Raw genomic sequence first — 15,106 nt, forward strand, 5'->3', positions numbered from 1 at the left:
TAAAAATGATAAAAAATAGTATTTTATTGGGTATGGTCTGGGTTTGGTTCATGCAATTCTTATCGGGTCTAGGTATGGTTTCTCTTGTAGTAAACCAGACTAGACCTGGGTTTGGACCCGATACCATACTCAAAAATCTAGTCCAAGTCTGGTTTCACTTGGGTCCAAACCAAACCCGGCCCATTAACACCCTTAGCATTATATACAAACCTCATGAAATTTTAGGGCCTAAACTCCTTTTCTTTCATGACCATCTACCACAAAACCCAACGTTCATTGCACCGGTTGAGAGAAATTAAGATTTGCAACATATATCAAGTTCAAGACATAAGTAATTTATCTATATGTAAACATAAATGTAAGTATGCAATGTTGTTCAACAGATACCTTGTCATATTCCTTAAAAAGATATGATACATTTTGGTTCTCCAAGGAAGTATGGACTCATTCTTTTATATTTGAACATTCAATCATTTTCTGTGAACAATGTTAACAGTTAGTTTATTTGAGTCAATAGAAAAACAAGAGGACTATCACTTTATAGAATCACCGAGACATATGAGATAAGGTAAACGGTGTTTGTTTGATCATTTTCTGTTGTCATGTTTTGATTGTGATTATGAATAAGACTTTCTATGAATCTATACATATGCTACATAATCGCCATATGTGATATGTTCATGTTAGATTCAAATGAGTCGGTATACAAACGTAACAAACAAAAAAGTAATCAAACTTAACACTTACATTACTAGTCAACAAAGTGTCCATGTAAAAATCATATTCGGGCAGCTCTACAACCAGACTCCTTTCACGTGGCTGGTTGTCATCAACATTTTTTTGCTATCACATTTTTTTAGGTGTCATATCGTGAAAGGACTAAGATACACATAAAAGACATAAAACATTAGACAAACAAACATAAATCAACTACAATAACAAATATATATAACCTTAAACATAGTAAATCCTAAATGATAAAATCGGTGGCAAATATTAAATAAAATACAGAGAAACATAAAAAAAACATCCACAATAACAAATAAACAGAAATACACATGGGGCTATTAAATGCTTATATCTACAAACAAAACAAAAGTTCAAAATAAAATAAAATAATATGTATATATATATATATAGTTTGTATGAAACTCACCTTTTGACCTAATTTGAGAAGTCAATGCGAAGGATACTTCAACCTTGTCAGAATGCAATAAAAAATATTCACAAGAATTGTTGCAACAAGAGAAGAAAAATATTGAGGGTTCTAGAGGAAAAATAGTTATGGTACTTTCTAAAAACAAATGAGAAAATAAAATAAAATAAAAAAATAACTTTATATATGATTCAATAAGCATGCGAACTTAAGAAAATTCACACACCAAAAATGTGCATAGATTACCTTATATTTACAGGTCTCATTGAGGATTAACTGCTTAAAGGAGATTTATATGATTCTATGTAAACTTTATGCTATATATACAAATTTACTAAAATATTTATAAACTTTTGACAGGTTTCAGTTATATGAAATTTATAGATTTGGTTATATAAACTTCCTACTATATGTAAAGTTAGTTTGTAAAGTTTTGATTGGTTTTAGTTATAGAAAGTTCAGAGATTTTGTTATGCAAACTTCATACTATATATGTAATGTTAGTTTATGAATTTATGACCCTAATCAATTACAAGAAGTTTGCAGATGTAGTTTTGCAAACTTTGTATTACATATGAAGTTACGACATATTTTAGTTACAGAAAGTTCACAAATTTAGTTATGCAAAGTTCATGCTATATATACAAATTTAGTAAAATATTTGCAAAGTTTCAACATGTTTCAATTACGAAAAGTTTGCAAATTTGGTCATGCAAAATTCATACTATATATGAGAATTTGCTGGAATATTTGTAAAGTTATGATATGTTTCAGTTACAAAAAGTTTGTAGATTCAGTTATGTAGATTTCGTGAGGTCTACAAAAAAAAATGTGTGAATCTATCTTTTAATGAGAGTTTGTGATACTCGGAGAGCGTACTGATATATCGCGCAAACTTTAAAAGGTTCGCTCGTACGATGGGTAAAATGGTCTTAAATAAGTCATTTATCCTTGAATTTGGATGTTGAGCAAATTTTAAAAATTATAAGGTATTTCGAAAAACATGTCATTTTGGTGGTCCAGTATCATTTCTCATTATATAGCCCATCAATTTCAAACCAAAATCTGCTTCTCACTATTGAGTTATAGGCTTGCTCGGAGAAATTAGCAATTCATGGAGGGCTTGAAAACCTTGGTTTTGTACCCTTTGAAGGTCCTTGCGTTTTACATACATTATGGTTCTAACCTTAGCTTATCTTGATGATTAAAAAAATATAAAAATAAACATTACTCCAAGTTGCTTACAAAATTCATGAGTAGCCCTTCAACAAAGCATTCAACGTGCATAAACATTTATGATTTCTTGTTGTTGATCATCCTCAAGCTTAAACTAAGGTCCCTTCCTGGTCATCTCACAAAAAAACATTAATAGATTTTAGGGTATACCATTTTGCTCCATTTCTCCCCCAAACTAATATAGTTTTATTAGAATAAATTTTTTTTTTTTGGATAATCCAAGGGTAAACCCCCTTCACTGACCGCTCATTTAGCTGGCCTTCGGTTGGTAAAACCATTGAGCTAGTACACCCCTGGGGTGTGGGTTTTAACTTGTGACATCCCATCAACTTGGTGACATTTACAAGTTGCCCCTATCAGATGACCGGAGCCTCACAATCTATATATACAATATTTTGCTTTCTCAAATAGTGGATTCGGAATTAAGGAAGAACAAATATGAAAATAAGAGCCTTAATAAAAATTGTGAAAAATATTTATTAATCTGGAGGAGGCAAAGGGACCCACTGTTTAAGAAATAACCATAGGAGCAATTTAGCACCCTTTTTTTTTTTTTTTAAAGGCAAGCTACCATTGGGTTTTGAACCTGCAACGCCCCAACACAAGGTGACGGGCACTAGCTGCTCCTACGTACCAGACAAGCAGAGACCCGGTTGGTATGTCAATTTAGCACTTTGCTGTCACTGAGGAGCAAAAGTAAGGGCAAGATCTGTTTCATCAGGACTAAAAAGATGCTGAAATTCAAACTCTAGGCTTGCCCAAACACTACTCCCCCTCCATATTTTCTCTCTATATCCCAATGATTAATGAGTCTCTAGGTTTGGTTGAGATAATTGGATCTGTAGTCTGACGCTTTTTAAGGTTTTGGTATCATACAATTTAAAATCTCAAGCTGGCATGTGAACCAAATGGTTGTATTTTCAGGATTAAGATGAAGGAAACTTAATGAATATTTCATTTGACCTTTAACACTTTTTTTTTCATTAGTAACGGGGAAACCACTCCTAGAATCAGATACCTATTCACGCTGGCGTAAATTCGTGAGCAAGAGACACAATGCCCTCGTCTCCATGGTTGGCTACAGGAATGCCCATTTGCAAATCAGTGACTCGGACGAGTCAAGTTTTTTTTATTTATTGAAAAAATATAACAAAATCATATATTATTTTTCTCTCTTGTTTTTAGGCATAACAAAATCATATATTATTTTGTGGTTATATATATTTTTTTTCTAAAATTTTAGAGATTGTACCTCGAGAGCTAATTAAATTGATTGTTATTATTTGCAACAGAGAGAGATCCAACCATGCTTATCCCTTCTTATATGCTAGGGCTGATGCTCATGGGAATGGAACTCTGACCACCCATCTAGCAGCCAAGGCCCCATCCCACTATGCCAAATTTCTTGGTGCTCAACTGACCTTTACACTTGCTACCACAAAAGTTAAGGAACGTGTTTCAAGTATAACCAAACATCTCTCTCTCTCTCTCTCTCTCTCTCTCTCTCTCTCTATATATATATATATATATATATATATATATATATATATATATATATTGTGAAATCTCTTAGACATGTCTATTAGTTCCTTGTCACTAGCACAAATGCGTTAAAACTTAAAACAAGAGGTGTTTCTCAATCCATGCTTCCAATAATTTTTTGTTGTAACGAGGTTGTAATTAGCTTCAACGGCTACTCTGATCCATGGCCACGAGTTAATATATCACCAGCTTATCTATTGTCATTCATATCTCATATTGGCTATATATAGCCTATATATTGTTAATTTATCAGAAAAAGTTGCTATTAAACATGAAAAGAAATATCAATTTCAGGTACTAAATCTATAATCTTCAATTCTTATTAAAAATAAAACACATAATTCAATGCAATTACATGTTAGCACACACTGTATGATTGCATATTTCGAAACTACATGGTACGAAGAGGGACCATGTGGGTTGGGGAATCATGCTATTCTATCTTTCTAAATTGAATACCCTAAAAATCTCTAGTTTCGCTTGTCTACATTATTTGAAAGGTTAAGCTATCAAAAGAAAAATACAGGTAAAAAACTTGATTCATACTAAAATATCATGATATATCACAATAACTTTTTTGACATTTTTTTTGGAAATTTCTAGGATTTGGATTGAGTATGATGTATCATGCTATATAGGTTATATATAGCTGGTATCGTGACAATACTTTGATCAAACTATCCGGTCTTTAGGAATGTTTCTCGCTGAATTATACGGACAACAGTTAACTTTGAGCTGGTCAAAGATTTGAGGCTATCAGAATCTTGGTCTAGACTTCTTGTTCACACACACCTAAAAGAAAAATTAGTAGCTCCTAATTGCCTTAAAGGGTTTATATATATATATATATATATTAGGGTTTAAGGTCTAGCTTTTTGATATTATAGGGATAAGCTCTTGAAGTGTTTGATTCTCACTAATAGGTGAGTTTTATAATGTTCAAAAAATCAACAGTCCAAATTCTGTAAATTTTTTAGGCTCCAAATATCATTTTTCATCGAAAATACATGATCCGGGTATGGACTCCTCATAAATTGACCAAACCCAACACATTTATAGGGTCGAAACTATGAAAAAAATACCAGAAGAACAAAAAAAAACTTTTAGTATGGACCCTTTATATATATATATATATATATATATATATATATATATATATATATATATATATATATATATATATATATATATATATATATATATATATATATTAGAGTAACGGGTATGTGCTAAATAAAATATGTTAAATGAGTTTTTCAGGGTTTTTCGTTTTGTTTTTAAATTCTGACCGTACAGATTTGATCTATGTACTTGATTTTATAGGGTTCAGCTCTTGAAGTGTTGGATTCCTGACACTTGGGTGGGTTTTTATTACATTTGAAAAATCAACGGTCCAAAATCTTTGTAAATTTGTTAGGCTTCAAATATCATTTTTTTACCTAAAACTCATGAACCAAGTATGGATTCCTCGTAAATTGACCATGCCCAATACATTTATGGGGTCGGAACTGGAAAAAAAATACTGAAAGAGCATAAAAACCCATTTAGCATATTTCATTTTGCAAATGCCCATTTATATATACGTATATATATGAGTGATCCTCATCATCAAATTGGTAAAGTGCCCGAACATTTCTGGATACTTATGCACCGCTGATCACATGCGCGATGAGCGGCACAGTTTTTTGGCCTTTTTTGACCTTCAGTGGCGGTCGCTAAAGCCCTTAGCGGAAAACAGGGCTTTGTCAAAACTGCTGCTAAAGGTCCAAAATTCATTTTTTTTTTTTTGGGACGCACATGTGACAAAAACCTGTTCCAAGATACGGGTTTTCGTATACATATGTATGTGTGTTTAATTTAAGCAACTGTTAAAGGGTTACTTGTCCTGCACTGCTGGCGTCAAGGGACTTTTTTTGACGATTCAAGGTGACCCGTGCGGTGCGGAGGATCTAAAAATAAAAGCAGTAGGAAACCTGTTCAAGTTATCTCTCGACGAAATGTGCACGGGACTATGTGAGCCCCAGCTGGTTCCAAGCCGAGCTGAAATCAGAGCCGAGCCAAGTCAACCTACATGTGTAGGTGGGGTCCGCGGTGCACTAACTTCGACACGTGGGAGAATGTAGCGGGTATAAAATGAATTTTACTTTGATTGTGTGGTCGCGTGATTGCTGCTGCTCTCTCTCTCTCAAACGCACACACACTCACGGAGGATGGTGAAGCTCGAGAGTCACAACAAGAAGATTGTGAACAGAGGAGCATGGACAGCAGACGAAGATAGAAGACTATCAGACTGCATAAAGATTCACGGAAACAAAAAATGGAGGTCCCTTCCAGCTAGAGCAGGTCTCTCTCTCTCTCTCTCTCTCTCTCTCTCTCTCTCTCTCTCTCTCTCTCTCTCTCTCTCTCTCCAAAATGCCAAAAGCAAAGAGCTGCTTTTTACTCTCCTCCCCAGATGTTTTAAAGCCAAATTCTTCACGCTCTTGCTCAAATTTACATATATGGATTCCCATTGGTTCAATGTGGGTTCAGTTGAAGCCTCTGTCATCAGATCTTTTTTACAGACTAAAAATTGCAGACTGGTTCAACCAGACACTCTGAAGTCTAGCAGTTCTACTTCACTGAGTTTTTTTCTTCTCATGGATCTCGAGTTCTACTCCAAGTGCGTAGACCATTGTTCCTAAACCCCCCATCTCTCAGGCAACCGGGTCCAATCAACCAAATAATATTTTAAAGAAGCGGCCTTGACCTGGCAGTGGAAATGCTTTCAGATTTCTCTTAAAAAAAAATCACACCCAGTTTAGCAAACTCCAAGTTGGTGCTGAGTCTTTGACCATATTTAATTGATTGGGATTGATGCAAACTTAGTAACCACTTGGGGACTTCTTCTTTTTTAAAGGCAAGCTGGGGTTAGGCAGACCCTACCAGTTAAACAACTATACCATTGGGTTTTGAACCTGCAACGTCCCAACACAAGGTGACGTGCACTAGCTGCTCCTACCAGACAATGGGAGCCCACTTGGGGACTTAATCCATGTGAACTCAGTCATCTCTCTAGCTACTAGCACAAAATCCAAATTCCAAATATTATCTATTGCAACCACATCTCCATTCCCAAGTCTCAAAAAGTCCTTGAAACCATTGAGCTTAATAATTAACAAATTAAGATCCTGTAATCTAAATAAGTATTACCTTTTTAATTTCTTTTGTGAAAAATTGAGATATGTGCAATTTTACAGGTCTCAATAGGTGTGGGAAGAGTTGTAGGTTGCGATGGTTGAATTATTTGAGGCCGGACATTAAGAGAGGAAACATATCGGAAGATGAAGAAGATATGATAATGAGACTTCACAATCTTCTAGGAAACAGGTATAGTATATTTTTACCTTTTCCTCAATAATCTCCTCACTCTATCCTATTAGTTTGGGAAAGGATGAATAGTGATAAGGCATCTGTGTTGTATATTTATGGTGCCATCATGATGCATGGGACGCCTACGCGATACGCAGTCAGACCGAGGAAGTTGTAGCTGCTATCACAAAAATTGCAACTTATAGCTGCAATCACAAAATTGAAACACATTTCCCACAGTCGACCAAGCATAGGAAAATGAACTCAATATGATCTCAAGCTCATGATATGCCAACCATGTAACTCCATATAGCTATATTATTGCCAAGTCACATTTATAGTGCACCAAGTCTACATAGAACAAAGTTTATAAGATTGATCATACTCAGAGCTGTCTTAAAGTCGAACCCGAATTTGCCATCAATCGAAAGCTATGTCACATAGATACGACGGCAGATACAGGAAAACCACAATTTTTGTGAAGTTTCTAATATAATTATAGTATGTAAATGGATAAATAAGGCAAAATGGAGTATCCATGTGATAGGTCTAAAGAGCCCTAAAAGCAAAGCACACAGATATGAGTTCGGGTGTGAGTCAAGTGAGATCCACCATGTGAATAGAGTCTTGAAACCTAAATCTATTGTCAACCTCTCTCTCTCTCTCTCTCTCTCTCTCTCTCTCTCTCTCTCTCTCTCTCTCTCTCTCTCTTGCACACTGGGACATAATGCATCCCCAAATTTTACCACATTTCTTGTATACCATAACAGTTTCATCTTTATCAAGGGGCCTACCACTTCAATCACTTGTGAGACATTGGGACATAAAAGCATATCCCCGAATTTTATAGAAAATAATAGGGATGGTACCCCACCTAGAGTAACGACATTCATCGTTCAAAGAGTTTGGAGGCTGCAATAACTAATAAACTTTGTTTTTTCTTGGTTCCATTACTAGTTGACAAATCACTTAAGTTTTTTTTCTTTTCATGAGGTACAATTCTAATAAATGCACTATCAAATAACTAATGAACCTCGTTCTTTATTAGTTCAATTGCTAGTTTATAACCCACTTGTGATGTAGTCACGTGTCCAAAGGCTGATCATAATATCCCATTGGTTTGCTGTGATGCAGATGGTCATTAATTGCTGGAAGGTTGCCAGGGCGAACAGATAACGAAATAAAGAACTACTGGAATACTCATTTGAAGCAAAAATCATTGTCAACGAGTGATCTAAACCTAAAAATCAACCAAAAGGTTAAGAAATCTCAGAAACCACTGCCACCAACAATAACATGTCCAGTTTCCTCGACACCGGAGACCACCAAGGAGATAGCTGGTGCAGAGAGCGGAAGGGCATGGAGTGATCTGCTTGAGAAGGACATCGAAGTCGATATCGACATCGACATCGACAAATTCTTCGACTTCCCCACCATTGATTCAGCTGGAACAGAGAAAGGCCCAAACATCAGGCTGGAAGACAATCAAGTGCAAGAACCAATGGAGGGAGGGTTCTATAGGGGACTCTTTGAGTATGGATTGGAGAACGCTGGGGTGGACCTTTGCACTGACCAATCCAAGTTCGACCAGTTTGATTTTGAAATGTTGAGCAGGTTTCTGGACAGTGATATGGATGTAGGACATCCTGCAGGGGGGAATCTCTCCCTTTCTTAGGGTAGAATTACCCTTAATTTGCTTTAAATGGTTTATTGTATAAAGTGGGATTTTTGTATCCTAGTGATATATATGAATAAGATTAAAGAATTTCAAGTAAGTTCCATGTGACTTTATGCTTCTATGATGAAATACCCTTGGCATAGTAGAATTTCATAAATATCATAAGGTTGTCCATTAGCGACTTGACTTCATGAAAGTTAAGGTATTGGTTGCTCTTTATGATTCAGACAAACAAACAGCTCTCTCTCTCATGAGTGGTAATGTTGAATTACTGGCCGAACTTGGATTGGTCAGACAAACAAATAGCTGGTGCTTTCTTTACTTGTTTTGGCTTTTGCTCTTGTTCAGTTCATGGGTTCAACATTTTGTTGATCTTCATGAGTGGTAATGTTGAATTACTTTCGGCTCTCTCTCTCTCTCTCTCTCTCTCTCTCTCTGACACACACACACAAAGAAGCTAAAAGGCATATCATCTTCTTCAAAAAGTGTGGTTGGCTCTATCCATTGCTCCAACCTTATTGATGAACCAAAGGGACCGAGAAGTGAAAAGCATGCTCTGTAAATTATTCAAGATTTATAGTTTGAGGGTTTTCAAATTTCGTGCTTGAGGCAGGGAGCATGGAGATACTATCGACTTCTCAATTCTTTTGATACAAGCAATAAATAGTTGAAAGTTTCATCAGCCTAAGTAGCTAACGGAAAAGGACATTGTTCATGCCTCTTCACAGTTCCCCTCCACTTGATGTCTACTAATATCTAAGGCCATTTTTCCTATAAAGGAATACTAATATATGAGTGTTGCGTAGGTGCTTAATGATACGTGCTTAATGGTGTTTCTGCTTTTTTTGGTAATTTTTTGCAGTTTTGATCCCATAAATGTGTTGGGCATGGTCAATTTACGAGGAATTGATCATGTGTTTTCGATAAAAAATGATATTTGAAGCCTAAAAAAAATACAAAAATTTTAGACCGTTGTTTATTAGCGGGTGGTATGAGAAAAGTAGCTAAGGAGGTATTGGGTGAGTCTAAAGGCGGTGCACCACTAGGTAAGGATACATCATGGTGGAACGAGGATGTCAAATTAGCTATTAAGGTTAAAAGAGAGTGTTATAGAAATCTAAGTAAGAGTCGTGATAATGAGAATTTGGAGAAGTATATGATAGCAAAGAAGGAAGCTAAAAAAGTTGTTCGAAACGCGAGGGCTAAGGTATATAAGGAGGTTTATGACAAGTTGGATACCAAAGAAGGCGAGAAGAATATTTATAGGCTTGCAAAGATGAGAGATAGGAAATCGAAGGATTTGGGTATGGTTAGATGTATCAAAGATGAAACGCAAAGGGTTTTAGTCAAAGATGAGGAGATTAAGGAGAGATGGAAAGATTATTTTGATAAGCTATTTAATGATAGTCATGCTCAAGATCTTGAAGACTTCTCCATTCCTTTTCATGAGATAAATCGTGACTTCATACGCAAGATTCAAAAGAAAGAAATTGCAGAGGCTTTGAAGAAAATGAAATCAAGAAGGGCAGTTGGCCCAGATGGTATACCTATCGAGGCTTGAAAATGCTTGGGAGAGAAAGGTTTAGAATGGTTGACAAATCTTTTTAACTTGATTTGGCGAACAAATAAGATGCCTAATGAGTGGAGGAAGAGTACTTTGGTGCCTTTATATAAGAATAAGGGTGATATACAAGATTGCACAAACTATCGTGGTATAAAACTCATGAGTCATACTATGAAACTTTGGGAGAGGGTGATTGAGTCTAGGTTGAGGAAGGTTGTCATGATATCGGAGAATCAATTTGGTTTTATGCCTGGAAGATCAACTATGGAAGCTATACATCTTCTTAGACAACTTATTGAAAGATATAGAGAGAGAAAAAAAGATTTGCATATGGTTTTTATTGATTTAGAGAAGGCATACGATAGAGTACCTAGGGACGTTCTCTGGTGGACAATGATGAAGAAAGGTGTTTCTCTCAAGTACATTAGTATAATTAAAGATATGTATGAAGGAGTAGTAACCAATGTACGCACTTGTGGAGGGGTGACAACCAATTTTCCGATAACGGTTGGGTTACATCAAGGATCTGCTTTAAGCCCTTTCCTATTTGCGATAGTGATGGATGAGCTTACGAGATCAATTCAAGAAAATGTACCGTGGTGTATGTTGTTTGCTGATGATATTGTTTTGATTGATGAGTCTAGAGCTGGGGTTAATGCTAAGTTAGAATTATGGAGACAGACATTGGAAGCTAGAGGTTTTAAGTTGAGTAAGAGTAAGACTGAATATATGGAATGTCGGTTTAGTAAGCAACGAAGTAGTGATGGGAGTGTAGTGAAACTTGGTGAGCAAGATATACCGGTGTATGATTATTTCAAATATTTGGGATCCATCATTCAAAAGTATGGAGAAATTGATGGAGATGTAAATCATAGGATAAAGGTTGGGTGGATGAAATGGAAAAGTGCTACTGGAGTGCTGTGCGATCGTAGAATGCCATTGCGGTTGAAGGGAAAGTTTTATAGGACGACTATTAGACCCGCTTTACTATATGGTACGGAATGTTGGGCTACCAAGAGACATCATATTCAAAAAATGAGTGTAGCTGAGATGCGGATGCTTAGATGGATGTGTGGAAATACAATAAAAGATAAGATTCGGAACGAAGAGATACGTAAGAAGGTAGGTGTTGCACCCATTGAAAATAAGATGCGAGAGAATCGTTTACGGTGGTTTGGACATATTCGGCGAAGGCCTAATGATGCTCCAGTTAGAAGGTTGGAGAAATGGGAAAATATATTAGTTAAAAGAGGTCGGGGTAGGCCTAGGAAGACTTGGATGGAGATGATAGGAAAGGATATGAATGCTTTGAACCTCACCGAGGACATGGCGTTGGATAGAAATGATTGGAGGAAAAGGATTCATGTGGAAGACCTAAAATGAATTTCTTTTTTGGTTCATATCGCTGACCCCAATTGTTTTGGGATGAAGGCGTAGTTGTTGTTGTTGTTGTTGTTGTTTATTAGAACCTTATAAAAACCCACCCATGTGTCGGAATCGAACACTTCAAGAGCTGATCCCTATAAAATCAAGTACATGGATCACATCTGTACCATCAGAATTTTAAAATAAAAGGAAAAAAACCTGAAAATTCCATTAAGCACCTACGCTCTACTAATCTAGAACAGCAAACTAAAGGTAAATTTACATATAGATGCATAGCATGTAACAAGTTTACATTTAGCCGGATATTTCAGATAAAAGCACAAAATTTTAAGAAATTTCTTAGATGACCACCTTTCTAATTGCCTGAACTATAGTTAACTCTTAAAATGACAACTTTAACCTTCTGTTGGGCAAATAAGATGGTGGTTTTTGGGATAACTGAGAAAGAGCACCTCAGTCGCTCATGAGTTCATTCGTATAAAGACCCTAAATCTCTCTATATCATTGATGTAAATCCCACACAGGATTTACAAGGAAATCTAACCTAAAAACTAAAAATTATCTTATAATTCAACCCTGATTTGAAATCTAGATCTCCCATCTTTTTATAGATGAGAGTCCTTAATTGGAATTAAAACAAACTCCCTAATTCAATAAACTCTAATTAACATAAGTTTTATCTTGATGAACTTTCTATTTATATATGAATCCATTATTTGGACCCAGTATCCAAAATACAAACTAAATAAAATCCAAAATATAAAATGGATCCAAATAGACCTTTATCGACTTGGTTTTTCTACTTCACTCACACATCCTTATCCCCAGCTTGGATATGACTTGCCTTCAAGTCTTGATCTCACTTACAACTTCTTCTAATTATGTTCCACCTTGTGGGTTATGGGCTCACAATGTGGAACCAGTATTTACATTGTTTTAGAAGTTGAATTGGCCCAATAAGATCTTCTCCAAAATGCATATGAAACTTTACACTTTTCGAATCAACCATAGTCATCAGATGTTATATTTGTGTTGATCTGAATCAAATGGATCTAGTGTCAGTTTGATTCAGTGTAGAGAAGTCGATAAGCAGATGACTTGGATCTCCCATTTTATCATTTCACACTCCACATGTTATTTATGACCAATTCAAAACAAGATTAGGTTCTAGAATGAGTTTGGTTTAGATAAGTTGGGCCTTGTTGAGATTGATTCGGGATAGGAGGTAAAGCACGGGAAGGCGCTTTTTGAATTGAATCCAATGGGCTCGAGTTTAAGTTACTATTTTTCTGGCATTGGGATATGAGGCTTGAAGATGGATTTAAGAGGATCCAGTAAATTGGTTTTGGATTCATCACACAGTTCTGTATCTAAATCTTCTTTAACTGGAATTGGTTTTGGATTCGGGTGCAAAAACTAGCTGAATCTGACCCAACCCATTTGGACCTGATCCAGTTTGCACTCGAATCCGTGTCTATGATTTTTAGTCATACTCAAACTTAGAACCAGACCCAAACCAATTTGGGTTTGGTTTGGGTTTAATTTTCAGACTTGGTTAAAAATCAGTCGAGAGGATTCGACCTGAACTCTAAAACAGAACCGCCCCATTGCACGTCTAGCGTTCAGTTTGTTGACACAGCCCTGGTAAGATAGATAGTAAAACACACGCACACGCCCAGAGCACAGCAGTGATAAGAAGGAGAATAAAACACACACACACACACACACACACACACAGGTGTTTATGTCTGGGGATATATCATTGCCAAAGAGTGCCAAAAAAGTGAAAAGTTTTTGGGCTTTGAAAAGCCATAACTTTATCTTACATAGTGGTAGCTGGCTTTGATCCAGCTCAGCCGGCTTAACCTCAAAAAAGTCATCCAGGCTGGGCATCTTTATAGATGGAACAAGAACAGCCATTGGATCAAGGATGATCTAACGGCCGACGGTATGGTACGAATATGGCTGGTAAATGAACCTAACATCTCGTGACTCGACCCGGTTAGTCTTGTTACAAACTTGTTTGTGATCGGTTCGTATAGTTGGCGAGCTGAACCACGAGCAGCTCATTTTAGCTTAAACGAGTCTAACTCGAACACAGGGTGGTCGGCTTGGCTCGGGAAAGCTCACCCAGGGTTTTCCCTCGCAATTGGTCATGTAATTATGCCATGAAGTCCAAAAGGTATGAGTTTTCAATCCACATTCAATTGATTGGCCATGCCCTCAAGTTTGTCAAAAGAAAATAATGAGCCTCTAAGCAGCTAAAATTCTGCCTGTCTCAATGTAAAGCTTGTGATCTTCCAGTGTTTGGTAGAAACGTGTCTCAAGTTTGGCGACACCTTCGCTTTCTCACCCAACACATATTTATCACACACTGAGGAAGGTTAGGTGTTAATCCAATCAAACTTTGTTCAAAAGAAAAGAACACAGCTGCCTTTCACCCCTATCCATCTACCACGTAAAAATTGTGGCATAGTACATAAAGATTTAAAAGACAAAACCAGAGGCTTGCCCATTCGTCATTTCACTGTCATATTAAATGCACTATTTATTTCTATACCAAATCTAGAGATATGTGGGCTCCCCTAGACCACTCAGGTGGGTCCCAGCCGACAAATTCATGAGATACCATGCAAGATATCCGCACCTCACTTTATGCATGTCCGTTGGACCATTGTGGCGTACAGATCATCCACATTCAACATTGTGCATCTGATTGTCATATATGAAATGACTAGAAAAGATAATAAATAATACATTCACCTTTGAAACCAAGCTGGTCTATTAGTAGAATCAAACAGCTTTCTTGCACCAACTAAATCATTTGTTCAAGTGAAATATATAAAAAAAAAAATAGATCCTGAACTTTTGTTTTTTAAAATGGACCAGTTTTATCCAGGAATGCATGATTTGTGGAAGCTGATCACCAGCCACATGGATCGGATCCAGGTGTTTCAGAGTTGGAGCCCAACAACTTTTCTGTCCCAACCAGGTCCAAGTTAAATTTAGAACTGACTGGTCAACCACCTTTGCATGGATCCATGTTGGTCTCGACTTTATATGCCTAACCTGGACCCGAGCATCGATCTAGCTGAACATAAACTTTGTCCAACCTGAATAGGGGCTCTGGTCTCACATTTCAAGAGAAAAGGACCATACCATTTTCAAACATTTGACAGGCCCATACTGGATGTAG

At 36.5% G+C, this 15,106-nt stretch overlaps 1 protein-coding gene across 1 annotated transcript; it reads left to right on the forward strand.

Moving 5' to 3' along the window:
- The first annotated feature begins 6,144 nt into the window (after positions 1 to 6,144).
- LOC149819042 (transcription factor MYB3-like) lies at positions 6,145 to 9,053 on the forward strand. The gene is made up of 3 exons (XM_089984891.1): positions 6,145 to 6,277; positions 7,171 to 7,300; positions 8,417 to 9,053. The coding sequence occupies exons 1-3, from the start codon at positions 6,145 to 6,147 to the stop codon at positions 8,955 to 8,957; spliced, it is 804 nt and encodes a 267-aa protein (XP_089841017.1). The 3' UTR covers positions 8,958 to 9,053.
- Positions 9,054 to 15,106: the final 6,053 nt, after the last annotated feature.

Source organism: Nuphar pumila, chromosome 13 (assembly GCF_984573655.1).
Source record: "Nuphar pumila chromosome 13, dmNupPumi1.hap1.1, whole genome shotgun sequence".
Lineage (NCBI taxonomy): Eukaryota > Viridiplantae > Streptophyta > Magnoliopsida > Nymphaeales > Nymphaeaceae > Nuphar > Nuphar pumila.